General features: G+C 37.2%; 1 protein-coding gene across 3 annotated transcripts in view; it reads right to left on the bottom strand.

Moving 5' to 3' along the window:
- Window positions 1–17,928, bottom strand: part of gpc6a (glypican 6a) — a 421,465-nt gene that overhangs the window by 170,460 nt on the left and 233,077 nt on the right. For all 3 annotated transcript variants that reach the window (XM_089132555.1, XM_089132553.1, XM_089132554.1), the window contains exon 2: window positions 4,246–4,404. In XM_089132555.1, the coding sequence (XP_088988681.1) occupies window positions 4,246–4,354 (109 nt within the window). In that variant the 5' untranslated portion in view covers window positions 4,355–4,404. The remainder of the gene's footprint in view (window positions 1–4,245; window positions 4,405–17,928) is intronic.

Below are 17,928 nucleotides of genomic sequence, written 5' to 3' on the forward strand. Positions count from 1 at the left end.
TCAATTTTTATTTTACTTTATTACATTTTTAAACCAAATTTTAGATCGAAATTATCATCACTGTAATAAAATCAAACTTTAAATTTAGCATTAAATGATGATGATGATTTACATATTTGTATGTATTCATTAAATACATTTTATTATGTTTATGGTTAACTCAGCATAAAGGTTGTACAATAAAAACTTTCTCATTTCTGCAAAACAACCAAACTTTTGTATATATATATTTTTAATAATCGTTAGCCTTAATTAATGCACCCAGTTTTTTTTTTCATTATTCCTATATTAAATAATGAAATACATTTTATTTATTTTTTTGCCCTCTTTGATAACCAAATCTCATTCTCATTTCTTCAATAGAACCAAACTTTGTAATAATTTATTTTACTAATCATTTGTCTTAAATAACATTTCCCATTTTCCCCATAATAAAAAAAATACATTACTTCATTTGATATGATTAAATATTTAAATAAACATAAAGGCAGTCAAATAAATACTAAGTCAAACAATAAATCATTATTGTTTTTGCATTAATGTATATCATAACTTTAGCCATTTAAAAGGACAACAATTAATTCCTCCGAGCAAGAATTTAATAACCATAAAACAGTCTCACGATATCTTAATCACAGGCCCAAATTATTACATGCTGATATGCAAATTACTAAATTAATGCTAATGCAGTTAACTAAATTTGTAAACATATTATCCATTTAAAAGCAGGACATAATTAATAACGGTACTGTGAATTTGATTGTCTAAAACTTAAAACTTAACTTAAATGGATAAAAAGCCATAATGCCTGTATATTTAATTTATTAATGGCACTGCTCAAGTATTAATGTTTCTGTTCACTATTAATGCAAATTCCTTAGGCCCAAAACAGCATCTATAATCAGATCCTATAGCATAATTAACACTCACAGTGTCAGTGTTAGACCAGGCTCTGCTTCAACACAAGCTCTCTCGTCAGAGAAGATAATGTAGGCTATCAGCTGGCAGAAACTCAGCGTGAAGGGTTTGTTATGTCACAGGAGTGCTGTGGGTTGGTTTGCACAGGTTGGCGTCGAGTCAAGACACTAGAAACTTCCACGGCCTCTGTCTCTCAGGAACATCACATGCAAACCAGCGCAGTCATTCACCGAGATACCCCGTTCACATTCTCATGGGAATGAAAGAAAATCACGAGATCTCTTTAACAGCTCGATTGCTTCTCCTAAATGGAGATTTACTTTTGTCTGCAGCATTTTCGAAAGAGATCTTACATTTGCCAAGAATTTCAATATGATCTCAATATTTCTCATCAAATGATCTGAGCTACAATTCACATTAATTGCATTGGTCTGTGCACTCAAATCTATCTAGAGTATCCATTTGAATTGCATATGCATTTTTTCCATCAGTTTGGATTAAACAGTTTTAACATAATGCATAATGGGGTGGTGATGGCGCAGTGGATAAGACACATGCCTTTGGTGTGAGACACCCGGGTTCGAATCCACTGTGAGACACCAATGTGTCCCTGAGCAATGATTCCAGATAGAGCCAGACCGATATATCAGCAGGCCGATATTAGGCATTTTCCAAACTATCGGTATCGGCAGTTATAATGGCCGATAAATAAATATTTCAAAAATAAAATAAAAAGGGACGAAACACGCTTGAACCATGTCATGAGTGTTGGAGTTGTATAGTTTGTCCACCAGAGGGCACTCTACAACGTTCCTGTTGGCAACACTCGTTGAGTTGGTCACGATACAAAAAATTCTTGAATAACAATTAAAAGAACCTCCCCATCAGTTCTCTTAACTCAAATAAGCAGGACAAAATTTGTGGCCGGCGGAAGTTTCCTTGGCCGGTTATATTGAAAATATATGTTTTACAATTTGCAGTATGACGTTATCCATTGCTAAATTATGGTTCATCATAGACTAGCTAACCATAAAGCTAGCTAATGCCACTATCATCAGTCTGTTCTGTTGTGACAATAAAAGAAACTTTTAGAAAGTTTCTGAGAAAAAAAAAATATAAATATCGGCCGATATATCGGCATATCGGATTTTAAAACCAAAAAAATATTTCTATCGGTATCGGCCTTCAAAATCCTTTATCGGTCAGGCTCTAATTCCAGACAATGAATAAGGGTCTTATCAAGCGAAACAATCGCTTATTTACATTTTTATAAGTTTTATAAGCTCAAATGCTCGCCTTGCTCTGTTCTGTGATGAGCGTTCGTAACTCTGCTGTTTGAACTCGTACATCAAAATGAACAAATCTTTTTACGAGCTATTTGGTTCATTCAACGAACAAAACGAATGAATAGACTCGGAAAAAGATCCGTTCATTTTGATGAACGAGTTCAAACAGGAGAGTCACAAACGCGCATCACAGAACAGAGCAAGGCGAGCATTTGAGCTTATAAAAGTTAAACTTTGTTATTTATTTATTAAATGAGCGATCGTTTCGCTTGATAAGACCCTTATTCATCGTCTGGAATCGTTTAAAGCCCTTTGAACAGTTTTTAGTTTGCACTGAAACTGTCTTTTGGACCTTGAACCGTTTGGTTCCCATTGAAGTCCATTATGGAGAAAAATCCTGCAATGTTTTCATCAAAAACCTTAATTTCTTTTCGACTGAAGAAAGAAAGACATGGACATCTTGGATGACATGGGGGTGAGTAAATTATCAGCAAAAGTTTTTTGAAAAGTGAACTACTCCTTTAAGTCACACCATATGCTTAACTGCAAACTTTTTTGAGAGCGCTAATATTAACCTTCACATAACCTGTGAATATGTACAGCATTTAAAAAACTATATAATTAGTCAGAGCTGTGGTTTCCAGGCGAATTATAGTGTCGGTTTGGGGAAGGTCTGACCCGCATGATTAAGGCCTGAAGTCATAACAAGGTTAAAAAGTGGATGCTAAACAGCTCTAATTTAAAAGATTACAAGAATAACATTTCAGTGACTGCAAAAGTAGATTACAAGAGAGTCAGAGCACATACTTCCACAAACAAGTGCAGTTCGCCCCAACACAACACAGCACCAATGCTTTCCATATCCAAAGACACAAATTAAATTACATCCGCTGCATAAATCACATCCATAGAAGCTTCTTTTTATTTTTAACTTTTCCAATTTTGGTGTTCAGAACTGATCCAAAAGACCAAAAGTTGAGCAATTGAACAGCAAAGCTTCAAAAGCAACTTCATATCAACCAGACTTTATATTTATTTTCATTTTTGCCTTGACAGTTATAAACTTGAGTTATTCATGAGAAACAAAGTAGACAAAACATAGCAAGCGATGGAAAATTCGACTTTTTACAAGTATCGTGAATCATTTAGATCCAGCTCAAAAGACCTGACTCAACTTTTTTTTACTTTACTGCACCGAGATTCATATGCAAGTTTGAAAAAAATTATTTAAATGATCCGTTCACAAATTGCTATTTGATTTTGACTTAAAGGAGTAGTTCACTTTTCTAAAACTTTTGCTGATAATTTACTCACCCCATGTCATCCAAGATGTCCATATCTTTCTTTCTTCAGTCGAAAAGAAATTAATGTTTTTGATGAAAACATTCATTTTCTCCATATAATGGACTTCAATGGGAACCAAACGGTTCAACGTCCAAAAGAAACTTTCAGTACAAACTGCAAATTTGTTCAAAGGGCTTTAAACGATTCCAGACGATAAATAAGGGTCTTATCAAGCGAAATCATGGCTAATTTTTTTTTTTTTAAATAACAAAGTTTACGTTTTATAAGATCAAACGTGGTGCACGTTCGTGACTCTTCTGTTCGAACTCGTTCAACAAAATTAACAAATCTTTTTCCGAATCAATTCGTTCGCTTCTTTCGCCGAATGAACCATATGTCCGTTTTGATGAACGAGTTCGAACAGGAGTGCGTTACAGAACAGAGCAAAGCGAGCGTTTGGTTCCCATTGAAGTCCATTATATGGAGAAAAATCCTGGAATGTTTTCATCAAAAACCTTAATTTCTTTTCGACTGAAGAAAGAAAGACATGGACATCTTGGATGACATGGGGGTGAGTAAATTATCAGCAAAAGTTTTTTGAAAAGTGAACTACTCCTTTAACACTAAACATGTTTTAACTAAGTTTATCTCATGAAAGTACATCGCATCTCTTTATTTACGAACCAAGAACCAAAAGCCTGGACAATAATGTCGGGATAGAGAGCACAAATCAAACAAACAAATGTCGCACACTTACCGTCAAACTTTTTATGTCTGGAGGTGAATACTGTCCGTATGGTGTGACTGCTCCCGTCCACTAGTCTCTCGAAGTCCGCCTTGCTCTGCTGGCCGAGCCTGTCCTCCATGTCTGAAGTGCAGCAGGTGTAGCCCTGGGAACAAACCCGCAGATGTTCACCTGTGGGACGGGAGAAGCACATATTTCACACGGCCGCACTGGGAGACACGGAGCTCATCACACCAAATCAAACACGCTTCATTAAGCCGGAGCTGCGGTGTGTGATTTCCCAGAGCGCGCAGGAGATGTGAAGGTGCACCAACTGAAATTAATGGTGCATGTCGCCTCTGGATGTGACATCTTTAATTACGTCAAAGCGACAGATGGATGTTTGAGAGCCGTCCTCAAACTTCCTCCACTCGTGTGTTGTGCAGGTGAGCTTTTTAATGACTGCAAACAAGTCGAAAACTCGTCTGACTGTCGGGGTGAAAATGTATTTCCCGTCTATTTTTGAAACGTCATGCTTGACTGGCTGTATTACATTACAATATGTTCAATGTGATGCTTTAAAAAGCTTCCCTGTTGAGGAAAGTCGAAACCAGGTTCAAATGGGCATTGAAATGAACATGCCTCCATAAGTGAGGCATCAATGTGATTTTTTTTTTCAATAATAAAGTCAAATCAAATTAAAGCTACACTGAAAGAAAAAGAGTGTGTATTTATTTAATATCAGTTGTTAATTGCAGCTGTGTTTAAAATGTTTAATTAAAAAAATCGGTTTGAATGAATGATTTAATGACTCACTTGTTTCATTACTGGATGATCCAGCGTTTTTTAACAAATCACCTGAATGAATGATTTGATGACTCAGAAAGACTTGTTTCATTACTGGATGATTCAGCGTTTTTGAACGAATCACCTGGATGAACGATTTGATGACTCACTCATAAAGACTTTGAGCCCGTTCTCATCCCAAAGCGCCATATAGGACGCTTTTGCAAAAGCGTAAATATCCAACGCACATCGCACCCTTTAACGTGAAATGAGACGCAGATATATTTGGGCAGATGGCGCCCCCTAGTGGTCTAACCCTTACCCCACACCATACCTAAACTTAACCATTAACCGAAGCGTCTCATTAGACGTTAAAGGGTGCCATGTGCGTTGGATATTTACGCTTTTGCAAAAGCGTCCTATATGGCGCTTTGGGATGAGAACGCGTTGAGACTTTACTTGTTTCATTGGTTGAATCAGCATTTTTGCAGTATGAATGATTGATTCAATGACTCACTCATTAATATTCCACTTTTATTACAGCATTTTTGAACAAATCACTTGAATTAATGATTGACTCACTCAAAGACTTTACTTGTTTCATTACTGGATGATTCGGTGTTTTGAACGAATCATCTAAATGAACGATTTGATGACTCCCTCATAAAGACTTTACTTGTTTCATTACTGGATAATTCAGCCTTTTTTAACGAATCACCTGAATGAACACTTTGATGACTCACTCATAAAGACTTTACTTGTTTCATTACTGGATGATTCAGCGTTTTGAAACAAATCACTTGAATTAATGATTTAATGACTCACTCAAAGACTTTACTTGTTTCATTACGGTATGACTCGGCGTTTTTGAACAAATCTATTGAATTAATGATTCAAAGACTCACTCATAGACTTCACTTGTTTCATTACTGGATAAATCAGCGTTTTTGAACGAATCACCTGAATAAACAATTTGATGACTCACTCATAAAGACTTGTTTCATTGCTGAATGATTCAGCATTTTTGAACAAATCTCTTGAATTAATGATTCAATGACTAACTCAAAGACTTCACTTGTTTCATTACTGGTTGAATCAGCATTTTTGCAGTTTGAATGTATGACTCAATGACTCACACATAAATATTCCACTTTCATTACAGCGTTTTTGAACAAATCACTTGAATTAATTATTCAATGACTCACTCATAAACTTCACTTGTTTCATTACTGGATGATTCAGCGTTTTTGAACGAATCACTTGAATGAATGATTTGAAGACTCAGGAAGACTTCATTTGTTTCATTACTGGATGATTCAGCATTTTTGAACAAATCTCTTGACTGAATGATTTGATGACTTTTGACGACTTCACTTGTTTCATTACTGGTTGAATCAGCATTTTTGCAGTTTGAATGAATGATTCAATTGCTCACTTCTAAATATTCCACTTTCATTACAGCGTTTTTAACTAATATATTGAATGAATGAGTAAATGAGTCACTAATAAAGACTTTGCTTATTTCATAACTGGATGATTCAGTGTCCAAGAATGTCTTGAATGAATGATTCAATGACTCACACGGACTGGTGTAAGGATATAATCTATATAATTGTTATTTTAAGCGTCATGTTACTCTCAAAAGGTGATTCGCTCTATTTTGATCCCTATTTTAGACATCGGTATTTATATTTGAACTACAATATAACTATAACGTCTGTGATCATATATTTATAACACAGAAATAATGAAACTGTGATTGAAAAGACCATTTGTGAAGAGGTTATATACACTGTCTCTTGGCAGCGGAAACACAGATCTCAATGTCCCGATGTGATTTAGTCAAATGTTTAATAGACACGTGCAAATTGCTGTCATTTAGGAGTCATGTGGGTGTTGAATCAAGATTGTGATCTCTTAATGAACAATCGTGAAGCTCTATAAGCATTATTCTTGAGTTCTTAAGAGCACATAATTCTTTCTACAACCCAACAGCAATTTAGCTTTTCCAGTATAGCATCCCTCAGGTCAATCTGTCTGCATTTTGCACCATCTCAGCATTAAAGCATCTAAAGTTCCTGAGTGAAACTCTCCCCAACACCTGCAGGAGTTAACATGCAGCGAGCCAGACCAGCACTGCATCTAAACCACAGCCAAAGTGCTTCTGGCACCAGTGGTCCAGGGACAACATAATGTATGGAGCAAATGCCAAACTGTGAGCTAATGAAACATTTAAAATCACCTCAAATTTTGGCGGGGAATCATAAGTTGCTTGCAGTGAGCAATTGCGACAAACCAGAGTGTGTTGATAATGACATGGCAGCCTGGGAGAAAATAAAATCTCATTCTCATAACAGAACAGCCAGCTGATTTGAAAATAGCACTTATTTTCGAGTATATATTGACTTCTGCAGTGAGAATATTTTGAGGCCTGTGTGCGATTTAATTTCTGATTGTGTCTCGCGTGAGTCTACTCGTTTTAAATGTAATGAGCGAGAAATTGTGCAATTTATGAACTGGGCCATATCTGAACACGTCTGTATAATAATAATAGGAAGCAGACATTATAAGAAGCCTCAATATTCATTGTTGTGACTTTTTTCGCATTAAATTTCAATCCCTTTTAAGTTTCGTCGAATATTAAGCATGCTTTCAATATCTGGAATTGGTTGGTCAAGGCAGGGTATTTCAAGACGTTGTAAAGATTGTCCCCATTCTAAAGTAAAATTGCAAATTAGATCTCTTTAATACTCAAATGTTTCACCAAGACAGCAATGACAATGGCATTAAATGTAGAAATGCATTAATGCATGTAAATCATTTGGTCCATTTTTTTCCTTTTCTTGTATGGAGGACTAAGACTAAGTTGATACTTACACTACTGTTCAAAAGTTTGAGGCCAGTAAGATTTTCCAAATGAGCCAGTAAAAAAACACCATATGAACCAAGAGAACCAAACTACAAGTGTGAACACACCGATCTGGACCAAATGAACCAAGAGAATCAAATTACAAGTGTGAACACACCGATCTGGACCAAATGAACCAAGAGAACCAAACTACAAGTGTGAACACACCGCTCTGAGCGAAATGAACCAAGAGAACCAAACTACAAGTGTGAACACACCGCTCTGGACCAAATGAACCAAGAGAATCAAACTACAAGTGTGAACACACCGCTCTGGACCAAATGAACCAAGAGAACCAAACTACAAGTGTGAACACACCGCTCTGAACCAAATGAACCAAGAGAACCAAACTACAAGTGTGAACACACCGCTCTGAACCAAATGAACCAAGAGAACCAAACTACAAGTGTGAACACACCGCTCTGGACCAAATAAACCAAGAGAACCAAACTACAAGTGTGAACACACCGCTCTGAACCAAATAAACCAAGAGAACCAAAATACAAGTGTGAACACACCGCTCTGAACCAAATGAACCAAGAGAACCAAACAACAAGTGTGAACACACCGCTCTGGACCAATTGAACCAAGAGAACCAAACTACAAGTGTGAACACACCGCTCTGAACCAAATGAACCAAGAGAACTGTGGTGAGCAGGACGGCCGAGGGACGTGAGAGAAAGTCGCGAGGCCGGTGGTGCGATTGCTAATGAGCAGCACCTGTGAAGCACACCGGTCTCGCATCTCTCACGAAGGAGCGGAGCCATAAAGGGGGAGCGACGGAGTGGATGATCGAGAGAGGAACAGGCCTGCTTTTATTTGTATTTTATATTTTATTTGGTAAGCCAGCAGTCGTCCGTGAGGGGCTGCTGGCCGGTATTTATGTTTTATTTTGGGTAGCCAGCAGTCGTCCGCGAGGGGCTGCTGGCAGGTAATTTGTTTGTTTATTTTATTTAAATAAAGTTTTATTTTATTATTATTATCCGGTTCCTGCCTCCTTCTTCCCTGAACCTTGTTACAAGAACCAAACTACAAGTGTGAACACACCGCTCTGGACCAAATGAACCAAGAGAATCAAACTACAAGTGTGAACACACCGCTCTGAACCAAATGAACCAAGAAAACCAAACTACAAGTGTGAACACACCGCTCTGGACCAAATGAACCAAGAAAACCAAACTACAAGTGTGAACACACCGCTCTGGACCAAATGAACCAAGAAAACCAAACTACAAGTGTGAACACACCGCTCTGAACCAAATGAACCAAGAAAACCAAACTACAAGTGTGAACACACCGCTCTGAACCAAATGAACCAAGAAAACCAAACTACAAGTGTGAACACACCGCTCTGGACCAAATGAACCAAGAAAACCAAACTACAAGTGTGAACACTCCAGTCTGGATCAAATGAACCAAGAGAATCAAACTACAAGTGTGAACACACCGATCTGGACCAAATGAACCAAGAGAACCAAACTACAAGTGTGAACACACCGCTCTGAACCAAATGAACCAAGAGAATCAAACTACAAGTGTGAACACACCGCTCTGGACCAAATGAACCAAGAGAACCAAACTACAAGTGTGAACACTCCAGTCTGGATCAAATGAACCAAGAGAATCAAACTACAAGTGTGAACACACCGATCTGGACCAAATGAACCAAGAGAACCAAACTACAAGTGTGAACACTCCAGTCTGGATCAAATGAACCAAGAGAATCAAACTACAAGTGTGAACACACCGCTCTGAACCAAATGAACCAAGAGAATCAAACTACAAGTGTGAACACACCGCTCTGGACCAAATGAACCAAGAAAACCAAACTACAAGTGTGAACACTCCAGTCTGGATCAAATGAACCAAGAGAATCAAACTACAAGTGTGAACACACCGCTCCGGACCAAATGAACCAAGAAAACCAAACTACAAGTGTGAACACACCGCTCTGGACCAATTGAACCAAGAGAACCAAACTACAAGTGTGAACACACCGCTCTGAACCAAATGAACCAAGAGAACTGTGGTGAGCAGGACGGCCGAGGGACGTGAGAGAAAGTCGCGAGGCCGGTGGTGCGATTGCTAATGAGCAGCACCTGTGAAGCACACCGGTCTCGCATCTCTCACGAAGGAGCGGAGCCATAAAGGGGGAGCGACGGAGTGGATGATCGAGAGAGGAACAGGCCTGCTTTTATTTGTATTTTATATTTTATTTGGTAAGCCAGCAGTCGTCCGTGAGGGGCTGCTGGCCGGTATTTATGTTTTATTTTGGGTAGCCAGCAGTCGTCCGCGAGGGGCTGCTGGCAGGTAATTTGTTTGTTTATTTTATTTAAATAAAGTTTTATTTTATTATTATTATCCGGTTCCTGCCTCCTTCTTCCCTGAACCTTGTTACAAGAACCAAACTACAAGTGTGAACACACCGCTCTGGACCAAATGAACCAAGAGAATCAAACTACAAGTGTGAACACACCGCTCTGAACCAAATGAACCAAGAAAACCAAACTACAAGTGTGAACACACCGCTCTGGACCAAATGAACCAAGAAAACCAAACTACAAGTGTGAACACACCGCTCTGGACCAAATGAACCAAGAAAACCAAACTACAAGTGTGAACACACCGCTCTGAACCAAATGAACCAAGAAAACCAAACTACAAGTGTGAACACACCGCTCTGAACCAAATGAACCAAGAAAACCAAACTACAAGTGTGAACACACCGCTCTGGACCAAATGAACCAAGAAAACCAAACTACAAGTGTGAACACTCCAGTCTGGATCAAATGAACCAAGAGAATCAAACTACAAGTGTGAACACACCGATCTGGACCAAATGAACCAAGAGAACCAAACTACAAGTGTGAACACACCGCTCTGAACCAAATGAACCAAGAGAATCAAACTACAAGTGTGAACACACCGCTCTGGACCAAATGAACCAAGAGAACCAAACTACAAGTGTGAACACTCCAGTCTGGATCAAATGAACCAAGAGAATCAAACTACAAGTGTGAACACACCGATCTGGACCAAATGAACCAAGAGAACCAAACTACAAGTGTGAACACTCCAGTCTGGATCAAATGAACCAAGAGAATCAAACTACAAGTGTGAACACACCGCTCTGAACCAAATGAACCAAGAGAATCAAACTACAAGTGTGAACACACCGCTCTGGACCAAATGAACCAAGAAAACCAAACTACAAGTGTGAACACTCCAGTCTGGATCAAATGAACCAAGAGAATCAAACTACAAGTGTGAACACACCGCTCCGGACCAAATGAACCAAGAAAACCAAACTACAAGTTTGAACACTCCAGTCTGGATCAAATGAAGCAAGAGAACCAAACTGCAAGTGTGAACAGGAGTGTTCTGGAGTGAAGTGTTCAGACTGGAGTGTTCAAACTTGTAGTTTGGTTTTCTTGGTTTTCTCTGGACCAAATGAACCAAGATAACCAAACTACAAGTGTGAACACACCACTCTGGACCAAATGAACCAAGAAAACCAAACTACAAGTGTGAACACACCGCTCCGGACCAAATGAACCAAGAGAACCAAACTACAAGTGTGAACACACCGCTCCGGACCAAATGAACCAAGAGAACCAAACTACAAGTGTGAACACACCGCTCTGAATCAAATGAACCAAGAGAATCAAACTACAAGTGTGAACACACCGCTCTGAACCAAATGAACCAAGAGAATCAAACTACAAGTGTGAACACACCGATCTGGACCAAATGAACCAAGAGAACCAAACTACAAGTGTGAACACACCGCTCTGAACCAAATGAACCAAGAGAATCAAACTACAAGTGTGAACACACCGCTCTGAACCAAATGAACCAAGAGAATCAAACTACAAGTGTGAACACACCGCTCTGAACCAAATGAACCAAGAGAATCAAACTACAAGTGTGAACACACCGATCTGGACCAAATGAACCAAGAGAACCAAACTGCAAGTGTGAACACACCGCTCTGGACCAAATGAACCAAGAAAACCAAACTACAAGTGTGAACACTCCAGTCTGGATCAAATGAACCAAGAGAATCAAACTACAAGTGTGAACACACCGCTCCGGACCAAATGAACCAAGAAAACCAAACTACAAGTTTGAACACTCCAGTCTGGATCAAATGAAGCAAGAGAACCAAACTGCAAGTGTGAACAGGAGTGTTCTGGAGTGGAGTGTTCAGACTGGAGTGTTTAAACTTGTAGTTTGGTTTTCTTGGTTTTCTCTAGACCAAATGAACCAAGATAACCAAACTACAAGTGTGAACACACCACTCTGGACCAAATGAACCAAGAAAACCAAACTACAAGTGTGAACACACCGCTCTGAACCAAATGAACCAAGAGAACCAAACTACAAGTGTGAACACACCGCTCTGAACCAAATGAACCAAGAGAACCAAACTACAAGTGTGAACACCGCTCTGAACCAAATGAACCAAGGGAAATGGTAAATGGTAAATGGACTGCATTTATATAGCGCCTTCATAGACCTAATGGCCACCAAAGCGCTTTACATTTGCCTCACATTCACCCATTCACACACACATTCATACACCGACGGCGGTGTCAGCCATGCAAGGCGCCAGCCAGCTCGTCGGGAGCAGCTGGGGTTAGGTGTCTTGCTCACGGACACCTCGACACTTGGTCAGGTGGAACCGAGGATTGAACCACCAACCTTTCGGTTCGTAGACAACCCACATGAACCACTGAGCCACTGCCGCCCCAAACTGTGTGAAGTGTGAATAGGCCACCTCAAGTCTCCTGAGCTTTACAATGAAATGAAATGCACTGAAATCTTCCTGCGATTCAGCAGAATTCTCCAGCACAATAAACACTTCTCAGCTCATGAGACAGACGCTCTGGTGTGGATTCTGTTGATCGCCCGCCTCACCGTGTGCCAACAGCTGGTTTGTGTCAGATGAGCCCGTCAGAGAGTGACAGACGCAGCCCCCATATTTCATCTTAAAAAGATGGAAGTAATTCATGAGGGCAAAACAACTGAAGAAAAGCCTGTCATTACATTGGCTTCAACACAAAGTGTGTTTAAGCACATTGAGGTGAGGTCATAATAAACATGAGGTTTTCACAATCCATTCCAAGACGTTAAGTTATTCATTTTTTTTCATTTTCCTCTGTCTCATCATGTGACAGGTCGGTATGATGGTTATCTCTGGAACCTGGATTACGGAGCAGGATTGAAGCGCAGCTTTGTAATTAGCTGGAAGTGCTGACTATGAGAAGATCCAGCGAGTGAGAAATGCCAGTGAGAGACAAAGTCCTTTTACCACAGACAAGATCACTCCTGCCAGAAGAGCCCAGTCATTCCTCACGAGTCACAACCAACTATAGCGGAGCCAGAAACTAAACAAGCAGAGTCAAAACGTAAACTAAGATGTTTTTAAGTGAATTCTGCTCACCAAGGCTGCATTTGTTTGATCAAAAATACAGTAAAAACAGTAATATTGTGAAATATTATTTTAATTTGAAGGAACAGATTTCTATATGAATATATTCTAAAATGCAATTTATTCCTGTGATACAAAGCTGAATTTTCAGCATCTTAAGTTATCCTTCAGAAATCATTCTCAAGAAACATTTCTTATTATTATTAATGTTGAAAGAAAAATTGTGCTGCTTAATTTTTGGGGGTAATTGTGATGCATTTTCTTTCAGGATTCTTTGATGAATAGAAAGTTTAAAAGATCAACTTTTATTTGAAAAAAAGTCTTTACAATAATTTTTTATAAATTTAATGTATCCTTGCTGAAGAAAAATATGATTTATTTCAAATAAATAATTTTTTACATTTTTTAAAATGTAAATGTCTTGCTTGATATCATGTTTTACTTGAAAATTAATTCCATTTTATATTTACAGTACATTTATGCATTTGCCAGATGCATTTATCCAAAGTGATCACATTGCATTCGAGGCACGCATTTCACATTACAGAGATAAAATACAGCATTAACATTTTTAATCCGATGTAAAAATATTAAAAAAATATATAATTTATGCATACCATTTAGCTTCACACTTAACACAGTTTTGAATATTATCTTGTTCTGATAAATGTAAAAGTCAAATCCACATCTTACTGTATTTACATAAGCAAAGCTTCAAGATTCATATCACTCTTTCTGGATTTGTGCTAATCATCATCATGTTTGGTTTGCAATGCAATACATATACAGTAAGCATAGCAAAGTATCACCAATCAGATTAAAGACGCATTTGAAATATGGTGATTATATAAAAGGGATTACATGCATTTATTAAAAAAAAAGGATTCTGCTGACGCACACACAACCCCATCTGTGCTGTCGCCAAAAATAAATGAATAAAATGTTGCCAAAAAAAGAAGTGTATTGAAGCACAAAATACATGGAGATTTAGTAATAATCTTCAATAATGAGACCAAAAAACATCGGTTTCTACTGTGCAAATATTGCTCACCGACATTGAACACGATCTCTAAATCAAAAGATTTAACATCCAAGCAGACGAAGAGTTTGACAGCTGAAATAAAGCTGATCATGTGAGCTAATGAAGAGAATTTCTGCTTCCCATCTCAAACCCAATAAAACTTGCTAACTAACCAATTAGGTAGCAAAAAAAGAGTTTGAATAGACCTATACAGTAAATATTGGCTGAAACCTGGAAGACTGTTAGCTAACATAGAAATATCAAGGCCTACACAAATGGTACATTCAACAACACACACTCTTTTATTTATTAGTACAGAAACATATGAGATGGCCTCGGAAATAAATACTCTTTAGAAGTCTTTTGCCAACATTGAATGTTAACAAGCAGAATCACTGAAGGAGAAAACCGTCATTTTACACAAACCTAAAACAAACACCGATCAGCATAATGGTGACTTAAATTAATGTTTTTTTTTTTTAAGTTTTACTCATTTTAAATGGTTAACTTTTAAGGAATTCATTTGATTAATTATTACTCAATTTTAATGTGTTAAATTGAATTAATAATATTGCTTGAAATCTGTTGCCACAACTTTTTTGATTAGATAAAGCACATTCATTTTTACAGTGGGGCAGGACATTTCTCAAACATACTCAAAGAGCTCGACCAATCACAACACACTGATCCAGCCAACCAATCAGAGCACAGTGTGCTTTCGGGAGGAGGGGCTTCATAGAGATAGGAACTAAATAGAGTTGTGTTTACCAAAGACAACATGGAGCTAATCATTATTGCCTAATGATGCTTTTGAGAAACTCATTCAGGAGCGTTTCTGACAGACTGGAAAGAGAGGAGTTGCAACAATATATATAAACAATATTTTTTTTTTTTTTTTTTAACATTCAAGCATTAAAACCTATTCAATTAGAACCCAAAAACAATGTCAAGACTTTGTAAAACGCCATAATACGACATATTTCAAGTTTGGCATGCAACATTCAAGAGAACGAATCTCACAAAGTTTGAGACACCATGAGAGCTTGCAAACATGAAATCAGATTGTACTACATTGTTTTACTAATTAGGTTTTTAAAAGGTGATCAATAATCCAAAACTCATATCAACAGAAACTCTTCACACCCCGAGGATAAGTTCAAATTAAAAAAACAACATGATCATATTCAAACAGCCTGCTTATTTCTTTTCTCATTATTTCTATTCCTCAGGAGTCGGATGTTTTGATGGTTACTCTCTATTGCATCATTATAGAAATGATAGAGTTAATAGACATTTACACGGCACCACTTGCTTCATAAAACGATTGCAAGCTTCTTCCTCCACGGGGCATCGTTGTGAATTTGCATCTTTTTGATGGACCAATATCTCTCTGGACCAATCATGCTGCTAGTAAATATAACGGAAAGTTTGATACAATCTTTATAAAAGCATCTCCTTTTATACAGAAGAGAAAGTGTAAAACTTTTCTAAATATCAAACAACATCAAAGAAGTAAATACAGCAAGCGGTTCCTCTGAGATTGGCACAGAAATTAAAACTGCAAAAGTTTCAGTTTTCAGGATTTTTCTGAGAAAAAAAAGGTTTTAGCAATTTTATTCTATTTGCTCACGTGCAACTTAAGCAAATGTCTGCATGAAGTCATTTGGACAAACTTACAGAGATCAGATAAACCCGCAGTACACCCGATAATTCAATAAACAAGTATTATCCCGAGGAAGGAGTGCCAAAAAGTTAGTTTAAGTATCAAATAAATTTGAGTATCAAATAATCTTACTTTCCACAACTTTAGCCTAACTGCATTAAAAAAAAACAATGAACAAAACAGTAACAAACACAACTTGTATCAACAGAACGTTTGATACAATCTTTATAAAAGCATCTCCTTATATACAGAAGAGATGTAAAACTTTTCTAAATATTTATATTAATATTTTCTAACTTTTCTTTTCTAAATATCAAACAACATCAAAATTATATAGAAGTAAATACAGCAAGCGGTTCCTCTGAGATTGGCACAGAAATTAAAAACTGCAAAAGTTTCAGTTTTCAGGATTTTTCTGAGAAAAGACTAAGAGGTTTTAGCAATTTTAATTTCTATTCAGTTTTTATACTATTTGCTCACCGTGAAAGTTAATCAAATGTCTGCATGAAGTCTAACAGCTTTGGACAAACTTACAGAGATCAGATAAACTAAAAAGTTAGTTCAAGTATCAAATAAATTTGAGTATCAAATAATCTTACTTTCCACAACTTTACTGCATTAAAAAAAAAAAAAAAAAAAAAAATGAACAAAACAGTAACAAACACAACTTTTGTCTGTAATACTTAGTAATTCTATAAATCAAAATGTATATTATGTATTTTCTGATATAAAAATGTTATGCGGGTCACGACGCGTGCCTGTCATCCGTTAAACGTCAGCTTCTTGCCTCATTTTAACACGCATGCAACTAGTTTCCCTCACACTGCCTAATTTCATAAGCCTTGCAATTCATCAGCGCAGAAGCCTTCGAGTGGAGCCAACCAATGGAATCAGAGATACGGCCGTCACGTTGAAAGTACAGTGATGTGGTGCGAAGTTAAATAAGCTCTGTGAAAACAAAGCCAAACAGAAAGACGTCGCAGGAACAGATAGTGCCTATTGTTTGCTTTGGGAAGGAAGCATCTGTAGTGGTATCATTACAACTGAAACTTAACTCAAGCTGGCACTAATTACATTTCACATAATGAGTGTTTGATTGTAGTGTAAGACAAATTAGCTTCCCTTAAAAGTGAGTAAATGGAAGTAATTGATGGTGGGATTATTTTGCTGAATGGAAGACAAACTGTTGTAGCTCTTCATCTTCCCCGTGGATCGCTGTGCTTCTGAGGGAACGGCTTCATATCGCCTGATGTTTTCTGCTCATGTGTGGCTTTTGAATTGGATTTCTCTCTCTGTGAAGTTGATCTGAGCAGACAGGGTTTTCATGTTTCATTACATTATGACCACAGTTGAGTAAAAGCACAACTGGAGAACAGCTTTCATTTATAGACACAGTTGTTATGTAGATTAGATTGACTTTCATAATGTGTTACTGCTTTCTGTCTGATAGTTGTACTGGGCTTCTGTTACAGGACGATCAGAATTGCTTTACTGTATATTCACTCTTCAGCTTAAAATATATATATATATATATATATATATATATATATATATATATATATATATATATATATATATATATATATATGAAGCGTTCAGATGCAAAAGCCTCTAAGTGCCATTTGAAATTTTCTTCTAAAATTATCATTTTTATCAAGCTTGTATATTTAAGTTCAGTAATTTCACTTAAATGGCAATGATAATTACCTATTAATTGTCATTTAAGTGAAATTACTGAACTTAAATATACAAGCTTGCTAAAAATGGTCATTTTAGAAGAAAATTTCAAATGGCATTTAGAGGCTTTTGCATCTGAACTCTTCATATATATATATATATATATATATATATATACACACACACACACATACACACTGAAAGAAAAAAATCTAATTTATCATGCT

Source organism: Pimephales promelas, chromosome 6 (assembly GCF_988280905.1).
Source record: "Pimephales promelas chromosome 6, fPimPro1.hap1.1, whole genome shotgun sequence".
NCBI lineage: Eukaryota > Metazoa > Chordata > Actinopteri > Cypriniformes > Leuciscidae > Pimephales > Pimephales promelas.